Genomic DNA, 17,982 nt, shown 5'->3' on the forward strand with positions numbered 1-17,982 from the left:
TAATAATCCAAACCCAGGAAACTCCACAGAATTAAACCTTAATATATCTGTTTTAAAATTCAATTAATAATTAGGAGGGGAAACTGCTTTAGAGATAATATTATTCAAAGTTCACCTAAAGTCTGACATGATAGAAAAATAGATCCCAGACAACAATGAAATTTCTTATGTATTTTATTGCGATTCTCAACAAAACACAAATGAGGTAGAAAATGAATAATTTAAAGCATTCATGCTTGGTATCAAAATGAGAAACATGTATTTACATATATGTACAGGAATAAATTAGGAGACATAGAATAATAATAATAATATTAATAATAAAATAATATTTTGTCACATTAGAGGGAACAGTTCAGAGAGTCTTTGCAGGTCGACGGTTAGTTCAGCTCTGTCACATTAGGGAACAGTTCAGAGAGTCTTTGCAGGATGACGGTTAGTTCAGCTCTGTCACATTAGGGAACAGTTCAGAGAGTCTTTGCAGGATGACGGTTAGTTCAGCTCTGTCACATTAGGGAACAGTTCAGAGAGTCTTTGCAGGATGACGGTTAGTTCAGCTCCTTTTCCATCTCCTCCTCTTCATCGTCGCTGTCTTCATCGCTGCTCGAGTCCTCGTAGACGCAGATGGTCGCTTGGACCGGATAGTTGCGCAGGAGCATTTCTGCGTCCTGGAACATGTAATCGAAGCATCTCGACTTTGGCCAATACAACCTACAAAAAGAGGAACAAATAATCAATAAACGATGCACATAAGGGGATATAACACATTAACAATAACGGTCATGTAAAAAACAAAGTAATGAACGGAACTTACTTGACTGGGTGAACGAATTGAGGAGGTTTTGAGGATTTTGGATCAGAGAGGTCTCCATGTTCGGAATAAATCTGAAAGTAGAAAAAAAGGCATCTTGTTAGACTTTTTATCCAATAAAATTGAAAACGCATGTTGGAATTTTAAAGCCTCTAAGACTTTAAAGTGAACTAAACCCACCTTGTGTGCGTCAGGCTTGTCCTCTCCAGTCCAAGGTCTCCACATGTCGGACTGCTGGGTGGGGACATTGTCTCCGTTAAAAGCAGAAGGTAATCCACCGTTATTTGGGAAAGTCTCCATGGTTGTTCTTGCGGTTGTCTGTTCTTCGTAAAGTCCTGAGAGGATGTGAGGCTGCAGTGCCAGGAACCCTCCTATTTATCAGGGCCCCGCGCAGCCGGTGCCAAATTGCGCTTTGACGCGTCCCCAAGTGTTTCCATGCGCCACGATGGCGAGGTGCGAAATCACACGTTGGCAAACTCCGAGCATTTGGCCACTTTCTGCCTCAAGTCTGAATGTAGGATTTAAACATGTTCTCCTTAGAGGCTGAGACAGTTTCCTATGATTAGCTCTGTATTAACTGTTTCTTGTGTCTGGGGTTAAAAGGCCTTTACGCACTCGCTCTGTCCACTGTGCTCTTGTTCAGGTTTCATTGTGGTCTGAACCGGGAAGGTGACACGATGTTAATTAGGATTAACTGTGGCCTAATGGATTGAGTAATGGTTCAGTTTGGTTTATTAAATTAAAACGTTAATTAAACACCTAATTGAACTCTTCAACCTCTTCACCTTTCGCTATCAGTGTGCGCAGCCATTTGGGCCGAGAGGTGTGAAGAAACACGTGCCCGACTGTCGCCGCCCGCTGGGAGGCTGATGGAAGAAGGCTCGTGCGCTGCGAGGGGGGGTTGACACGCGCCAGCCCTCCATTCATACAATAGCATGGGGGATGGGGGGTGTGTGGGGTGTGTGTGTGTTGTGGGGTGGGGGGGTAATAGCTGCACCTCAGCAGATGCAAAGCTCGAATGCAGCACACAAGAGAAACGTATTACTGTTGCATTGTGGGAATTCTACGTGTTGAAATCCATCATCGTTTAATTCATTCATTCATAGATTCAAACGAAGTGATGCCTCCTCCCAGTGCACCAGTAGGGGGCAGCGTGAGGCCACATGCAGGGATATGTGCAAATATGTGATTCAACTTTTATGTGTAACGTAGAGCAGATTCTCCTGCTGTCATTCAAAACTAAAGGGAGTGTGTGTGTGTGTGTGTGTGTGTGTGTGTATCCATCCACATCCCATCACCTCTCTCTAAAGAACAGTCAGGGCTTGACGCTGATAAGGTCCACAGGCTTTTCATTCTTCCTTCCTCCCTTCCTTCCCTCCATCCGTCCCTCTTTCCATCCTCCCTTCCATTTTTCCTTCCATCCATCCATCTGTCTTTCCCTCCCTCCTTCCTTCCTTACTTCCATCTTTCCTTCATTCCTTCTCTTCGTCCTTCCTTCCCTCCTTCCTTTTATTAGAAAGATGCCAATAAGTTCCACTGACTCACTGACTTCCATCCTTCTCTCTGTCCTTCCTTCCATATGTCATTTCCTCTCCCATCCATCCATCCATTCTTCCTTCCATCCTCCCTTTCTTTGTCCTTCCTTCCGTCCTTCCTTCTTTCTTTCTCTCTGTCCTTCCTTCTTCCTAATGCACTGCTGTGAGCTTCATTTGCAAACCTACACAGAATCATCACACTATCATCTTGCTATTCAAACACATTATGCCACATGATCATAACGTCCACAGAGCAGCCACATGAATGAAAGACTTTACCATAACTGTTAATATAAATTATAAAAGTTTTTTATGTTATTTCATTAGTTTTTTGTTCAGCGATAACAGAGCAAAGTGGATCAAAAAGAGTGAATAAAAAGACAAAGACAAAAGAAGCAGGGACAGCGTGTATTGTCTCTGTCACGTCTGAATGAAGCTAAATTGAAATTCTCTGCAAGGTCCAGAGACGAACATTTCCCCACCTCATCCGCTACACACAAAATATTAAGGTCACTCACCACGGAGGCGATCCATGAGAAAGCCATTCTCCCGTGTTGGTGTATTCATCATGAATAGGTAACGAAAGGAGGAGACGGGGACAAAGGGACATCGATGAGCTGCTGATGTGTTTTTGAGACAATATAAATATAAAAAGACGATGTGACACATTCCGTGATGATTTTATTTCTCCTGCTGCAGATCGAACAAAGGCCTGAACTTGTCTGACAACTCAAGAACCCTTTTCACAAGTTTCCCTCATACAACCACTCTCCTCTCCATCGCATCCTGTTCTTTTTCTCTGGTTTATTATTCATAGGTCTCATCCCCTCTTTTATCTCCAAGTAATTTACACTTCTTCCCTTACACAGACTGTTACACTCAAATTTCCCCTCTCCACGGCAACAGGCGACCACAGATGACATCATTTTCTAGTAATGGGCTGAGTAAAACCTTATCCTTTTATTTTTGCTTATTAAACCCCCACAGTGATTTTGTTATGCTCCTGGAGGACTGTGTGTTGATGCTGCAGCCCTTCGTGACGCTGCCTCCCGTGTGTGTGAGCACTTTGAGCCTCTATCTATTTCGCTGGGCTCCTGTTTTGAACCAGTTTTCTCGCGTTTTAATCTAGAAGCTGCTTTGTACAGATTCAGATCAATGCTGCACTTTGTGACACGGAGTGGAAAACACGCCCTGCTCCGGGGGTAGCAGTATTTTTAGGATTCGCTCATGTTCCTGGCACACGCTGGGTGTCTTATCCACAAGATAAACATAACAGAAAACCTTCATTTATCTAATTAATGTCGCACCTGAGTGATAATGTTGCTAAACCTTCTGTATATTGTTACTATTACCAGGGAATGTCAGTCAAGAGATTGAGTAAACAAGAGAGCTTGAGCTGTTTGTGCTCATTTACGCTCTCCTCCCCGTTTTCACACCCTGACAGCTTTCCCCAAACACACAGCAGTTGGGCATCACACATGTCGCCCAGCATCTTCCAAATGGAGAACTCCCCTGTTTTAATGAGATCCTAATCTGTCTTCATTTGGCAGAGCCCCGGAGGATTAACTCCAGGGAACGGAGACGACAAGAAAACAAGATATTCAGCGTCTTACAAACTTTTAAATCCGTACTTCTTTTGGAAAACTGACACATCTCTCCACCGAGTTTGGTCCAAATCGGTCACTTGCTTTTTTTTTTGTATTCATGCTGACAAATAAAATAAAAGCAACAGAGCATAAGACAGCAGCTGAAAACATAAATGGCAGAAGTGATGAAGAGAATAAATCATTTTACCAAGCAGCCTGTGGGGTACACTAAGAGTAGTTATCATTATTATAGTCTTTGCATTCTGGTCATGCAAGACCGTTGATTAAATGTATTCCAGGGCACAGTGGCATTGACCTTTGCCCTCCTTAATGTTGTGAGTAATACCTCAGATTCAAAGAGACACATGGGGTCTACTAACAAGAATTGTCATCAACCACAGGAGGAGGAAGAGTCTTCATTCGTTAACTGAAAAACAAGATGCAGCATCTTCAGGACAATCTCATGCCACCTTCTTGCCTCCAGCTTAACTTTATTTATTCATTCATTTGTTTTTTTTTCAAGAGAAGAAGAAGATTTGAAGGTGCAAACATTGATGCTTTTTAGTTTGTGCGTCACCGACTAATCGATGAAGAGCTGCTTGTGTTCGAATTGAGGACAAAAGCCATTTCACGTGATTCCTGCTGTGACCTGGGTCGTGATCTCCACTCGTTGAGCCTCGCCAGAGGGAACGGATATAGAATGAACCTAAGACCTCATTTTATACACACGTCAGCTTCCACTGATGCACAAAAAAACTTATATAAATAAATATAATTCACCTCAAACTAATTTATCATCAAGATCCTTAAATCATTCACTGAGATATAAAAAATATGTTTAAAAAAAACAGCCTCACAATATTAAAGAAAACATGGTAATATGTTCAACAATTTTTGCATAATCCTGCTAACAATCGTACGAACCCTGATGAAAACATAACGTCCTCGGCGGAGGTAACGACTAAAACCACCACATTATACTGATTATGAAGAGCTGCTTGCTCATTGTGGGAACCGTTGGGTTTCTCTATCATTTTTAAGATCTTGAACTTCTATGTAAAGAGCCTTGAGATGCATATTATGATCTGGTGCTGTACAAATAAAAGTGAATTGAATCTGGAACTTGAATGACTCACAGTAGAGTGGGCACGTCCACCAAGCCCAACAGTCCTTTAAACATGTTTGATTTTCTTTCACAAAGATCCACGAACTCAAGAAAATCATGGAAAATGTTGAAAAATGCCCTAAATCTCACAATATTAAAGAAAGTGATGATAAATTCCTGGATCCGAAGTTTAACGTATTCTTTCCTGATCCACATCACAGCCTTCCGACCCATTTCTGTGGTAATGCATCCAATCGTTTTTGCATCATCCTGCCAACTAACAGACAAACGAACCGAGATAAAAACACAACCTAATTGACGGAGCGTGTTCATCCATTCAGGTGATGTGAGGCCGTTTTATCAAACCCTATTTATTATTCAAATCCTCAACCGCCAGGAACGGAAATTCAATAAGCTCACGGTACAAAATCATTCAAAATGCGCCTCAGATACAAAATGTTGCAGTCGATTTAAACGTGTTGCCCTGATGAAGTCCTGTGTGACCTCGGCAGGACCTGTTTTGGGTGTTTTTTCCTCTGAACTCTGAGCGATGTACTGAGAAATGGATGTGCATAAGGTCAGACTGATGCAGATGCCACTTCAACTGAAGTCCAGAGTGTTCCCTTGGAAACCATCTGCGAAGGAAAAAATAATTAATAATGCACTGTAATTAGAAAGAAAAAGGATTCGGACAAAAACATGAGAGGAAAACACATGGAAAAAAACTCAACTGCAAAGAATGAAATATTTAATTCCAAAATCTGTACCTATGACAACCTGAAGCTTGTTTTAGTCATGAATTTATTATTGAATAATGCATCATCCTAATGTGGTGTCCTACCTCTTTCATTAACTCATGTCTAATTCCTTAATTTACACTTATCTTAATGACCAGCTTTATTTCAGTCACCGACCTTCCAAACACTGACAGACTTAAATCCCAAAGCAAAAAGGTCAAGATGACAGTGCTGTCTAATCCTGACTGACTTTCAGGGCTGCTCAATATTACGCAGCCTGGTTTTTGGGGTTCACGATGACATCAAATCGAGTGGGAAGTCTCCTGCAGCGATGATCGAGTTACAAACACCCCCTGGTGGGAGTCAATTTAGATAACAGAGGCGAGAGAGAGGATCTCTGAGGGTGATTTTGCGGCGTGAAAGAAGTTAAACTGTGTGAGAAGTGTGAAGAGATTTTTTAAAAAGAGGTTAATTTGAAAATTACTGTAGCACGGATCAAGGAACAAATGGGAAATATGATGGAACTACAATGGCACTATTGAAGTTTTATTTAATTTAAATGAGTGAAAATAATCATATAAAAATACAGTATATACTAGGTTTTTTGAGGTCATTGCAGATGATATATGAACCAACAGTATTCGTTTTAGCCTTAACACGAAATGAAATGTAGCTTCACTTGATTCATATTTTTATTTGGATCTGCACCAGAATTACACACACTCATTAATGCCACATTTTGTTTCACCAAGATCCATGAGGTGTTCTCTGAGAAATCGCCGAAAATGAAAAAGAGTTAATGAGTTCCTCCCTGACCACTACTGCATCCTTCCACCAAATGTCATGTTAATCCATCCAGTAGTTTTTACAAACTCCTGTGAATCAAAAGACGGATCTGCACTAACATTTTATTGCTCCTTCCCTGACCCATACCGCACCCTTCCACCAAGTTTCATGGTCATTCGTCCCACAGTTTTTGCGCAATCCTGCAAAATGCACAGACAAACAAAAGAGTGCCGATGAAAACACAACCTCCTCAGTGGAGACAATAAATGAGTCGGTAAATATGAAGAAAAAAAAAAGAGCGTTCAATCGTACGGTCGGATTGTGAAGATTCAAGGACAAGACATCCTTGCCGTTGAATTACGCTTTTCTCGTTGAAACAATGCAGAACCGATGAATATTCTGTTTCCATTAAGAGCAGCGTCAGAGCACCGGCAGCTTTACAGACAGAGCTTCATTTGCTCGTAGAAACACTGGACACACGCACATTATTCATGAATGAGTGTGAAGCAGAGTGTGGCCAAAATATCAAAAAGCCCCTATCCTACTCGTAAAAGTCTTTGTGTGTGTGTGTGTGAATTAATTAGATTTTTTCCTGGGGTAACTGTCAGATGTACTGTCATGTGTAACCGCACTGAATCTCAATCGGTTCAAGCCTCATCTCACCGTACGGGCCCTGCAGTGGTGAGTCAGCGAGCGCAGCCCCCAGTGGTCAGGGTCATTGACATGCATCACGGGTGTCCGGGCTCTTCAGAGGAGGCTGGAGTCTCACCTTACCGCCAGTGTCAACTCTGTGTTTCAACAAGGGCAGCGGTATGCTGAACATCAAGGACGTCATTTAAAGCCCATTGCCTGCAGAGTTTTGATGACAATCTCATTGTGCAGCTCCTCCAAGGCTTCGTATATATGTTCAGCTCTGCTCCACAACGTCACTGTTCTGCTTCACAAGGCTCTAAACACCCACCGTCCCTACATCGTATGCACCAAACAGCAGTTAGCATCTAGCTGGTGAATACTGTGGAGCATTTAGTGGGTGCAGAGCCAGTGATTTCCCTCAGGAGTGGAGCCAAACTAGATGGGCTCTTGGAGAGTGCATTCCTCGGCCAAGGCTAACATCCACCTCGGCATGTTGAAGACAGAAAAAAGAAAAGACTGGATTCAACCGTTTGTCCACATCTGCTCCAAAATGCAATTACTTTCTTTCTTGGTTCATGTCGCATTCTTTCTCAAAATTTGGAAATTGGGCAGAATAAAGAATAAATGGCAATTAAAAACATACCCTTGATACTGATGACATCGTTGTCCCGCTGCTGCTGCTGGATGTGTAGAAAAAACCCAATTCAACCGAAAGATAATAACCGATGGATATACCTCCTTGTGAAACCCCATTTAAATCTGCTAGATTCAGATGTTTGTTTGGATCCACACCAACCTTCCTTCACACACTCATAAATATCAGTCCCATAAATATGCCTGTTTTTCTTCCATCAAGTTCCATGAATTATTCCCAGAGGAAATCTGTCAAATATCTTTGTCCAGATCTGTGCCAAACTTTAATGGGTTGTTTCTTGGCCCGTGTCCCATCCCTCCACCAAGTTTAGAGGAAATCTGTTCAGTAGTTTCTGATTAATCCCACAGACAAACAAACGGACCAGGGGGAAACAGAGGTTAAAACCAGCTCTAAGTTTGAGCATGAATGTTTTCATCCTGAGACGAATGCTAATACACTAATGCTAAGCTGCTAACATAGCATGCCAATGGTTATGCTAATGAAATGCCTGTATTACTGTTGCCTGCGACCCACTATTACTGCAACAGTATTCTACACAGGACTTGCATGCAAATGTTCTTTAAACCCTTCATGATTTAGTCGATTTAGTGATTACTATATTTCCATTTCAAACCTTCAGACATGCACTGAACTCCTGACATTGTTCTGAATGTCCTGGAAAATGCAAAAGTTGCTCCAGACATGTCTGTGTTTCCTGCCAAGCCCTCTACTAAAACCTATGTGAGTGAACCTATGTGAGAACTCAGCAAGAACCTGTTCACAAGGGAATCACAGAGTGGGCGTGTTGAAGACTATTCAAACATGCAATGGACCCCAAACTGGAAGAATACAACTATCTCAGGATGAATAAGACGAGTCAGACGCAGATAAAAATGTCAACTTGGGGAGACAACCAGTTTCGAGAGCGTTTGGTGAAAAGGGCCGACGCCGGTGTTGATGTGCTCTAAACAAAAACACGTGCTTTATACGTTACCCCCTTCCTAACCAGAAGCTGCAGCCATACAGCTATCGTCATTATCATTCATAATAAACCCATTCTTAATGAATACAGAAGAAGAAAGAAATGAGGGAGGCGTCCTCTTTAGATATTTCTCATTGCATTTGGCACATATCAGTTGTGCTGGTGATACAAAGAGTTTTTACTCCTCGCTGACAAGAACTTTGACAGTTTTGCTCCCAGCAACCACCGCGCACTTTCCTTTTGATCAAAGCCCTCGCTATATCCACTGTGACTCCAGCACAGCATATCTTCTCACCATGACCACTGCAGTTAGAGTAGAACAAAGCCGCGGACCAAAGGAGAACCGACAGAAGCGAAACCCAGAGGAGCAGCTTTAAATATCTGGCTGTTGGAAATTAATTCTGCAGTGTAGGTCTGCAAATGAACGACAGAAAACAGAGATGAGAGCAAGCTATGAAGTCGTCTTTACACCGAAAGTGATGCAGACAGGAACATGAATTGAGTCGATGTCTGTAATCAATATTTAGCTTTTAGCCTTTTTACTTATGCATGACGTGATACAGTTATCGTTTGACATTTTTCTATTTTTGTTTAGAAGAACTGCATGATTAAACATGGCATCCAAACACACATGCTTTGACTGTCTCTGTCTTTTTGGAGCAAATTATTCACAAACTGTAAACAACAAACCGCTGTCAGCCGTGAGGACTTTTTGCCAGATGCTGAGAGAAGAAACAATCCTGACGTCGCACACTGAGCAGCAAAACAAGAACAGAGAGACGCCCTCACAAACAAACCCCACTGCTGCCCCAGAACCTCCCAGGAGCAGGGGCTGATCCAGGGGCGGGGGCTAGGGGGCATCGGCCTTAGCTGAGATCTGATTGGCCCTTGATGTGCCCCTGCTCTCTCAGTAGTATTGTTTGAACAATGATGTGGGGCTACAGAGCTCATAGTAATTCTAGTAAATATTGTGCATGGACATATAACTGGCCCCTAAATTGTGGCCCCCTTATGGCCCCTGATTTAGACAAATCCTGGTTCCGCCACTGCATTAAGGGGGAGGTTGTTTATCAGTTCATGTGCAAGATACAAACTGTGTGAGAATCATTAAAAAAGACGTAAACAACTTCAGCCTCGCTGTTCTTCTCTGAACTGTGATTATCAGTGTCACTTCAATAGCTGGAAAAATAAATCATGTTAGCCAGAAAATGCTCGATGCTTCAAATTAGATGTCTTTTGGAAAATCTGAGAGCAGAGGAGACATCAGATAACGAATGTTTCACGCTCTCAGAGAAGCAACGGGACCGCGAGGAGAAGAGCGGAAGCTGGAAGCGAAGGAAATCTGTCCAAGCAACAAAATATCTGAGTGCAAGCGTAGAGTGTTTGAACAAATCGAAGCGCAAGCAGGGACTATTTATATATTTGAGTTTAAGGGCTGCCGAATCTTATTGAATTCCCTGAGTCAGCTGAGTTAACCATGATTTAGAAGGGGGCTCCTCTGTCTTCTTCCGGAATAAAACATCTCAGCAGTAAGAAGTCCATAAGATAACAGGCGCAGCGGAGCTGTCTGCAGCCTCCTCACTCAGCCCCCGACACTGCAAAGGATGATAAATACATGGGTCAGGGTGAAATAAATCTTTATCTGACATGTTGTAAAGGTATCTGCTGTAGAGTGGAATCCATGTGTTTTTTGTCAGCAGCACTGAAGCAGCAGAGAAACAGGAGGGAGGTGTTTTGATGTCAGCTGGAGACGGAGTCGTAGGTTCCTCACGGTGGTTTTAATGTAGCACAGGCTCGCTGCCAGATTCAGAGCTGTAATTTATTTATACGCCTGGATGTGTTTACACTAAAAGAACTATTCTCGCACAAAGCATGTTTCTCATTCAGCACTGACACACTAACAGACAGATCACCCAATGACATCACAAATTCAAGGTCTCCACGCTTTAAATTTGTGTTTAAGGATGGATTTCTCGAGTTTTCAGTTAACCAACCTTTACCTTACCTTAAAGCTCGGGTTGGTAATCCTGGAAAAGAGCAGGCAACCGATTCATCCCGCCCCCTCACAATCAGCCCTCTCGTCAAAGCTACACCCCCAAAACGCATGAACGCCCACTGCCTGACAACTGCTAGAAGCCCACCGTGACTCGCTTGCTAACATCTGGCTATCGTCTCTGCTTCAGCGGCTCCGATCATGCAGACGTTTCGACAGCCAATCATTTCATTCAGTCCAAATGAAATGATTAGTCATACTTTTATACTTTCCAGAGCCACAGACACTGGCTTCTTTCTTTTTTTCAGACAACTTAATTTATTGCTGGTTATCGGTATGTGTTTCAGAAAACAACTAACTAACCCAACCTTTAACTATGGGCTGCTGGTCACAGCAGTTTTTTTGCTAATCTTAACTATACTGTAGTTGCCATGTGCAGATATCATAGAAATCACTGTGTAACAGTTGGGAAGTGACGTTAAAAAGCAAGAATCGTAGAATCGACCAATATCATCATCCACTCTGTCATTAGGTTCAGTCTTTGTCGTATTTGTAGCAAGACCCTGAATATTAAAATCCCACAGTTGGTTTAATTTAGAGTCTGATCACAGGGTTGTGATTCAAGCACCTAGAAGCTGCAGTGGCAGGATATATGAAAGATTTTGGTCAGAGATACTGGGGAAAAAATGTATTTTAATTCAGGGAAAAATTAATTTAGCTGGAGGAGCAGTGAATGAATGGATGTCTGTAAAAATTAATGAATGCCTCCTAATAAAGCCTGTTGCTCGAGTGAAGATTTAAAATTTTGTTTTAATAAGCCTTTCCTGCCTTTAGCCGACCCATTTTCCAACTCTCCTCAGTTGAAGTCATTTTGTTTACAGCCTTGAAGGAACCTCTCTCTTCACTATAGCAGATGGTGGCTTGCAGGTTATAAAAATAAGCTTGGGGGGGGTTTTCATCGAACGTATCACGACAAATTTAGGTGATGCCACAGAACGCTCAAAACATATTTTGGTTTTCCCTCAGCAGCAGGTCAATAACATGCAATATGAACACTTTATGAAAGATACTCTGATTTTGTTCCCACCAAACCTCCTGACACTCACTGATGGTTGTAAAAACTGAACCTGTGAGGCTGGTGTCAATGGAAATGTGACAACACAATCTGAAAGTGGCAGCACCGCTCCAACACAGCACTATCCTTGTCCATTGGCATTGGACTGTGTATAAAGATGGTTGACAGGACAGCTCGCCAAAAGTGAAGCCAAACCAGCTGGATCGCCCCCTGGTGGCTGTCTTCAGTATAGGTCATAAACTCCCCCTCCTCTATGTTAGAAGATTGGACATGGACCACAAAGTCAAAGTACACGTCAAACGGATATTTTGTAAAGATTCTTTCTGCAGTCTGTGCTATATACTCACATATTTTAGATTTAATTCTTCTGTATTAGCATTGTATTTTTACATAATGTTGACATGAACACCTTATATATGAAATCCTGAGGTACGAGAAAAAACAAATCTGAAAACAGCTAAATCAATAGTAAGGTCAAAGTCAAGGAATATATGAGATTCAATCTATTTGACATCATGCAGCGTGTTATTATCTTAATGTGTGATCTGCTCCTCTGTGAGTTTTCCCACTGATCCTCACTGAGTCATTCCAGATGATTCCTTTTGTCATAATTGTGTCTTTTTTTCCCTCATCAAATAAAGTGGTTTGTCAGTCTATCAAGTGTTATCATGCATAGTGTATAGTGTTATTAATTAGTGTGTGTTTTTTTAGAGTGGGTGTAAGAATGGAGGGATCATAGAGGAGGGGAACCACTTCAGAAGAGCTGTGATTGGCTGGTCCCATTAACAAGACCTTGCAGTTCCCAGCCTCATCTGCATTTCAAGATTATTTATTAATTTTTGATGTGAAACTAAGAAGGAAACCCACATCTCCAAAGTATTAAGGCTGGGTATAAAGGCAAAAATGACTATTATTATATTCTGAGGTAGATTACCCTCCTCACAATGTACAACTTATATATATATATATATATATATATATATATATATATATATATATATATATATATATATATATATATATATATATATATATATATGTGTTTGTAGAAAACTCTTGAATTGAGTTAAACTTTGTTTTGCTTTCTAAAAATGTTCTTACATCTCCCAGACCGTTGGATATGTGAAGTGTTAATATTTTCATCTCACATAAAAAACCCCTCCCCGCCTATATATATTCAGCCAAGGGTCTTAAATCTTTATTAAACGGATTAATAATCCAGGAGGTTTCAATACAGATAGGCTTGGAGACGAATCAGCTGCTGCGGTGGACACACCTCCTCACATAGGAGAGAATTCATGTGATCATTATTATTATTATCAGCACCAGCCTCAGTCAGTGGTTGACATGATACTTGAAGAACAATCCCAGTCACCCTCTGGATGTCGTATAGAGAGGAGGCTGGATGAGGCTGATGCGCACTGAGCTGCTGCTGCTGCTTCTCCTCCAGGACTCTCACAGGGATGGAGGGAGTTTTTGCGTGACGGTGACATGATGGATTCCCCCTCTCATCTCCACATCTTGGGTATGTTTTTTAAATCCCGTAACAAGGACGTAGCACACAAGGAGTTGTGTTTTTTATTTTTTTGTATTTGGTTTTGTTTGTTGCGCAAAGGCTGTGGAGTTGTTTCCAACACTAGGGGGGGAGATTGTGGTTTGTAAAGTTCGATGCGTAAATGGCAACGTGAGCCATGTCAGCAGCTTCATCTCTGGGTTGATTCCGTGTGTTTTTTTCTCATGTTAAGGTTCGTTACAACCGGGGGTGGAGATGTCCGACCTGCACAACCGGAGCCAGCCCAGCGCGCGTCGCGGGGACTACGTGTGGCAGTACGAGTACTATGACGACGAGGAGCCCGTGTCCTTTGAGGGACTCAGGGCGCACAGATGTAAGATGGATAAAAGCATCACCTGCCTTTGCCTCTGCTGCGTGTGGGCGAGCCTCTAAGTGCATGTTCAGTGTTTGTGAGTCAGCAAACAAGGTTCCTGTGCATTAGATTATTTTTGAGTCCATATAGCCTCAGCAGCGCTTTACATGCTTCTCCACATGATCCTGCAGCACCTGGACTGGCAGGTGCTCTATACACTCCACTTGTAATGATCAAGCCACTTAATGAAAAAAGACAAATTGGCACAACAGACAAGTAGGAAGCTGGAGTCCTCTTCTAATTCGATTTTAGAAAATCCTGAATGCCTGCTTTTAAACGGTAATTGATGATTTCTGCTCTTGTGGGGGCCCCCTGCGGATGAAGTGGTCAATCATGAAAAACTATTTGCTGTAATACGATTCTTTCCTCTCTGGCATTTCAGACTCCATCGTCATCGGCTTCTGGGTCGGACTCGCTGTGTTTGTCATCTTCATGTTCTTTGTGCTCACGCTGCTCACAAAGACGGGAGCTCCACATCAGGAGTGAGTATGAAAACCAGGTTCCCCACACATTTCACTGTTCCAGCAGCCAGGGGAGTGCAGGGCAACTCAGCTCGCACACTTCCAATCTCAGACACTGGAGGCAGGAGGATAAACACGTCATGTGTACAGAAGCACAGAGGGGCAGAGCTGTAATGAGTTCCACTGGTGCGTTTTGCTATTCTGACAGTAGATTGTGTTGTAAGGCTGTCTGGTTGTTGATGTACCCGTCTGTGATAAGCTGACATTTGGGTCGGCGGTATAGTGGAAACTGCAGAGGAGTTGCTCTGATAAGGTCAGGCCGAGACCGGCACTGAGCTTAAGCTAAAATAAAATAGGGAATTTATTGGCTCGCAGTATTTTCTTTCCCCCGCTATTCTTTTTTTATTTTTTAGAAAAAGGCTGTGGAACCACTTTTAGTGTTTATTTTTTCGAGACGCAGAATCAAAAATGAGTAAATCAATTGTCCAAATTGCACCAAATTCAACAGTTCAAAGTTTGAAGCTGATAAGACGAACGGTTCTTGAGACAAATACAGACAGAGAGAGATTTCTGGAATTATAAAATAGATTACAGCTACATTCAGGACAAATGTTTAATCGTGTTTTCAAAGCCTTTCACTGCACCAATCACAATCTAGTTCTCTCCTCCTTCCCTAAACAGAAATCCAGATGCTGCTGAGAAGCGGCATCAGCCAGGGAGATGTCTGGTTGACCTCGGCGGTGTCCAGGATGAAAATGAAAAGGCCTTCTCTCGTCCACTGCTAGAAGGGTCCCGCTCGTATTTTCATTTCTTTATCAACGAGGAGGATCAGGGTGAGGGGAAACCAAAACCAGCAGACAAGAAGTTTGGGAAGCACACGGGGGCTGGAGCCCAGCAGGGCACCTGCAACCGGCCCAGGGGAGGCAGCTCCCCGGGGATGGATGATATGGAGGACGATGTTGAGGAAGCTGGGGGACACCACCAACCTCTGAAGGGACTAATGGAGGAGAGTAAGAGAGACAGAGAGTGTGCCTCCCTGTCCCACTTCAACATCCCCAATTTTGTGAATTTGGAGCACAGCTCAACGCTGGGGGAGGACGATTTGTAGAGCGACCCGCTCGTCATACTGGAGCGACCCCCCCCCCCCCACACACTCTCAGGATGTTCACTGTGACATCCACCAAGGCTGTTTCTACAAAAGAGATGACAGGCAAAGACATAGTGGTTTTAATTTCCTTTCCTTTTCACGGGGCCACGTGTGACCGTTCAGTCTCAGAAAGACGCTCACCTGCCACACACCATCTACCATTTTCATCCTTATTAAGCTCAAGAGTGTTTTGAGGCTCTTCAACAAGCGTACTTTCGGATCGGCAAGTAATCTGCACAAATGCTGCCCGACAATTCCTTATTAAGTGCAGCTCAGTTTTACAAAGGCATTTCATTGTGGAGACAAAATTGCCTGGAAAATAGTAGCTTTCACTTCAGCTCCTCCGGGGTTGAGAGTGGCTTCTGGAAAAGATGAATTACGACACAGGAGCAGATTGAAAAAGGGTCACTGGAGAGCGATGGGTTGTTGAATTGTTTCCTTGTGCAAACCCTGGATGTTGGACATTTTTCCCTGCGACGAGACTCAAACGCCCCCCCGGTCAACCAAGAAGATTAAAAACACAGGATTGTTGTTGCTCTAGAAACAGGTGAAGTGTATTTTTACTGTGTGATAAGTAGCACTGAATCAAACATATCATTGTTCCTTTACAGGGTATAGGCAACCTGAGGCCATGGGTGGTAATGTGATTTAATGCTTTTGTATTCTGCTGAATGTAGTTGACAAATAAAGCTGATATGATTTTGGAAATCGACTCGACATTGGTGGGTTGCAGCATTTGTTACCAGTTCACACTGGTTATCACCCACCACTGCTGCTGCTGCTGCTGCTGCCCTCAACTGAATGGAGCAATTTAGCTCCTTTTAGCTGATTGTTTTGATTTCATCACCCAACTACAGTCAAACCAGACAAGTCAAACCATAGCACCCACTTGCATGTAGTGCCAAGCAGCAGGCAGAGTTAGCAACCAGCTAATGAGCACAGTAGAATGTTTATCATCTCAACGGCCAAATACTTTGCTCAGTGTTCGGAGGAGAGCAGAATAGGAGTTTGGATATCGGACTAACAAACTATTTTAAATAAATGCTAATATTATGATGTTTAATCAATGTCTGTTATAATGTTATATTAACTCTACATAAAGATGATATGTGCCTATTGTGTTCACAACTTGTTGCGCTGCTGATATGTAGCCATAAAACTAAATGTTAGTTGAGCATAGACTGTTTATAAAGATGGACATATCAAAACTCCCAAAAGTGCAGCCAAATCATCTTGATTGCCCCCTAGTGGCTGGCAGCTATACAGGTCATAAACCCTTCCTCCACCATGTTAGCAGATGGGACATTGAACAGTCTAAAAGTCCATGTTAAATACATTTTTATCAAAGATGTGTATCAGTCGGACGATGGCGATCACACCTGCAACTAAGATATTTTGGCTTCACTTTTGCATAAAAAAAGTATTAAATTCAGTCTTAGATATAAACTCAGTAAAAACATCAAATTACAATTATTATTGTAATATCTATATTAATAGTGTTTGGGCAGATTGGAGCTTACAACACATACAAACTCTTGCTGAGGAGCAGCACACTCCTTGTCTGTGTCTTCATTCATGTTTTCCATTCAAAACAAATTATATTACTTAGCATTTTCTGGCGGTGATTATGCAAAGGAACATTGCCAGCTACTGTTGTCCCATTTCAGCAGATGCACAATATGTTTGGCTGATGTGAGGATGTTGTGGAAATGCCAGAGAGTCCATCAGCATTAACACATGCTTGACTGAAACATTATTTCAGATTCGGACAAACAGTCCCTTAAAGCTTTTCCCCGACACCTCAGGGAAATAAATATTCACGCAGTCGGTCTGCTAACATATAGTATCTTGTGTTCTTCTTGAAAGGGCAGGCAGTTGCAACCAAGCCGAACAAATGCGATTAGTTCATTTCCCAGAACCATTTGCAGGGAAGGCTTTGGCAATTAAGTCGGTGCATTGTGTTCTTCTCCTGGTGGAGGCTCACCGGCAGGGAATGTTATTCTTTAATTATTTCACGGCATTATCACATTCTTACATGAGAAGCAATTAATTAGTCTCCGACCAATGAACTATCACAGCAGCCGGCACGGGAACAGTTCTAGAAATTTGGTAATAAAATTCAGTTTGTTGAATAACTTGATTTCGTTTCTCCTTTGTTTCCACTTACTGAGCCCAGAAGGCCACATACAGCACAAATATAATTTATGCCGTCATCACTGGGCTGAGAATATAAGTGTCAGGCAAACCATTTATCATTAAACTTCCATTTTACCTGCACAGCTGAGTGTATACCTCTCATGACACCAGTGAAGGATTAAAAAATATATACTTCTGAAAGTTCAGAGCACAGTCAGGTGCACATATCTCTGAATTCGGGGCTGCGGAGCCCAGACAGTAAAACGATGTGTGGGCAGCAGGTTAATGTCTGAGGGTTATATAAAGTAAACATCAAACAACAGCAGCGTGGCCTGTGAGAGGAGACCTGTGAGCAGCACAGCACAAAGGATGCAACACATAAAACAACAGATTTACCCACATTCCCTCATTTCCCGCTGGCCGAACTTCAAAATAA

General features: G+C 42.4%; 2 protein-coding genes across 2 annotated transcripts; one reads left to right on the forward strand and one right to left on the reverse strand.

Moving 5' to 3' along the window:
- Nucleotides 1-510: 510 nt before the first annotated feature.
- LOC117758093 (protein ripply2-like) lies at nucleotides 511-1,264 on the reverse strand. Its single transcript, XM_034579460.1, has 3 exons — nucleotides 992-1,264; nucleotides 815-885; nucleotides 511-711 (listed from the first exon to the last, which is right to left on the reverse strand). The coding sequence occupies exons 1-3, from the start codon at nucleotides 1,109-1,111 to the stop codon at nucleotides 549-551; spliced, it is 354 nt and encodes a 117-aa protein (XP_034435351.1). The 5' UTR covers nucleotides 1,112-1,264; the 3' UTR covers nucleotides 511-548.
- Nucleotides 1,265-13,125: 11,861 nt separating this feature from the next.
- LOC117758092 (melanocortin-2 receptor accessory protein 2A-like) lies at nucleotides 13,126-16,415 on the forward strand. The gene is made up of 4 exons (XM_034579459.1): nucleotides 13,126-13,402; nucleotides 13,623-13,763; nucleotides 14,185-14,284; nucleotides 14,945-16,415. The coding sequence occupies exons 1-4, from the start codon at nucleotides 13,369-13,371 to the stop codon at nucleotides 15,369-15,371; spliced, it is 702 nt and encodes a 233-aa protein (XP_034435350.1). The 5' UTR covers nucleotides 13,126-13,368; the 3' UTR covers nucleotides 15,372-16,415.
- Nucleotides 16,416-17,982: the final 1,567 nt, after the last annotated feature.

The sequence above is a fragment of the Hippoglossus hippoglossus genome, chromosome 24 (assembly GCF_009819705.1).
Source record: "Hippoglossus hippoglossus isolate fHipHip1 chromosome 24, fHipHip1.pri, whole genome shotgun sequence".
NCBI lineage: Eukaryota > Metazoa > Chordata > Actinopteri > Pleuronectiformes > Pleuronectidae > Hippoglossus > Hippoglossus hippoglossus.

Coding starts and splice junctions, on each gene's coding strand:
- LOC117758093 (XM_034579460.1), bottom strand. CDS start 1,111: ATGGAGACTTTCCCAAATAACGGTGGATTACCTTCTGCTTTTAACGGA. Junction 886..991: donor ACAAGCCTGACGCACACAAG/GTGGGTTTAGTT, acceptor TTCTACTTTCAG/ATTTATTCCGAACATGGAGA. Junction 712..814: donor CAATTCGTTCACCCAGTCAA/GTAAGTTCCGTT, acceptor CTCTTTTTGTAG/GTTGTATTGGCCAAAGTCGA.
- LOC117758092 (XM_034579459.1), top strand. CDS start 13,369: ATGATGGATTCCCCCTCTCATCTCCACATCTTGG. Junction 13,764..14,184: donor GGGACTCAGGGCGCACAGAT/GTAAGATGGATA, acceptor CTGGCATTTCAG/ACTCCATCGTCATCGGCTTC. Junction 14,285..14,944: donor ACGGGAGCTCCACATCAGGA/GTGAGTATGAAA, acceptor TTCCCTAAACAG/AAATCCAGATGCTGCTGAGA.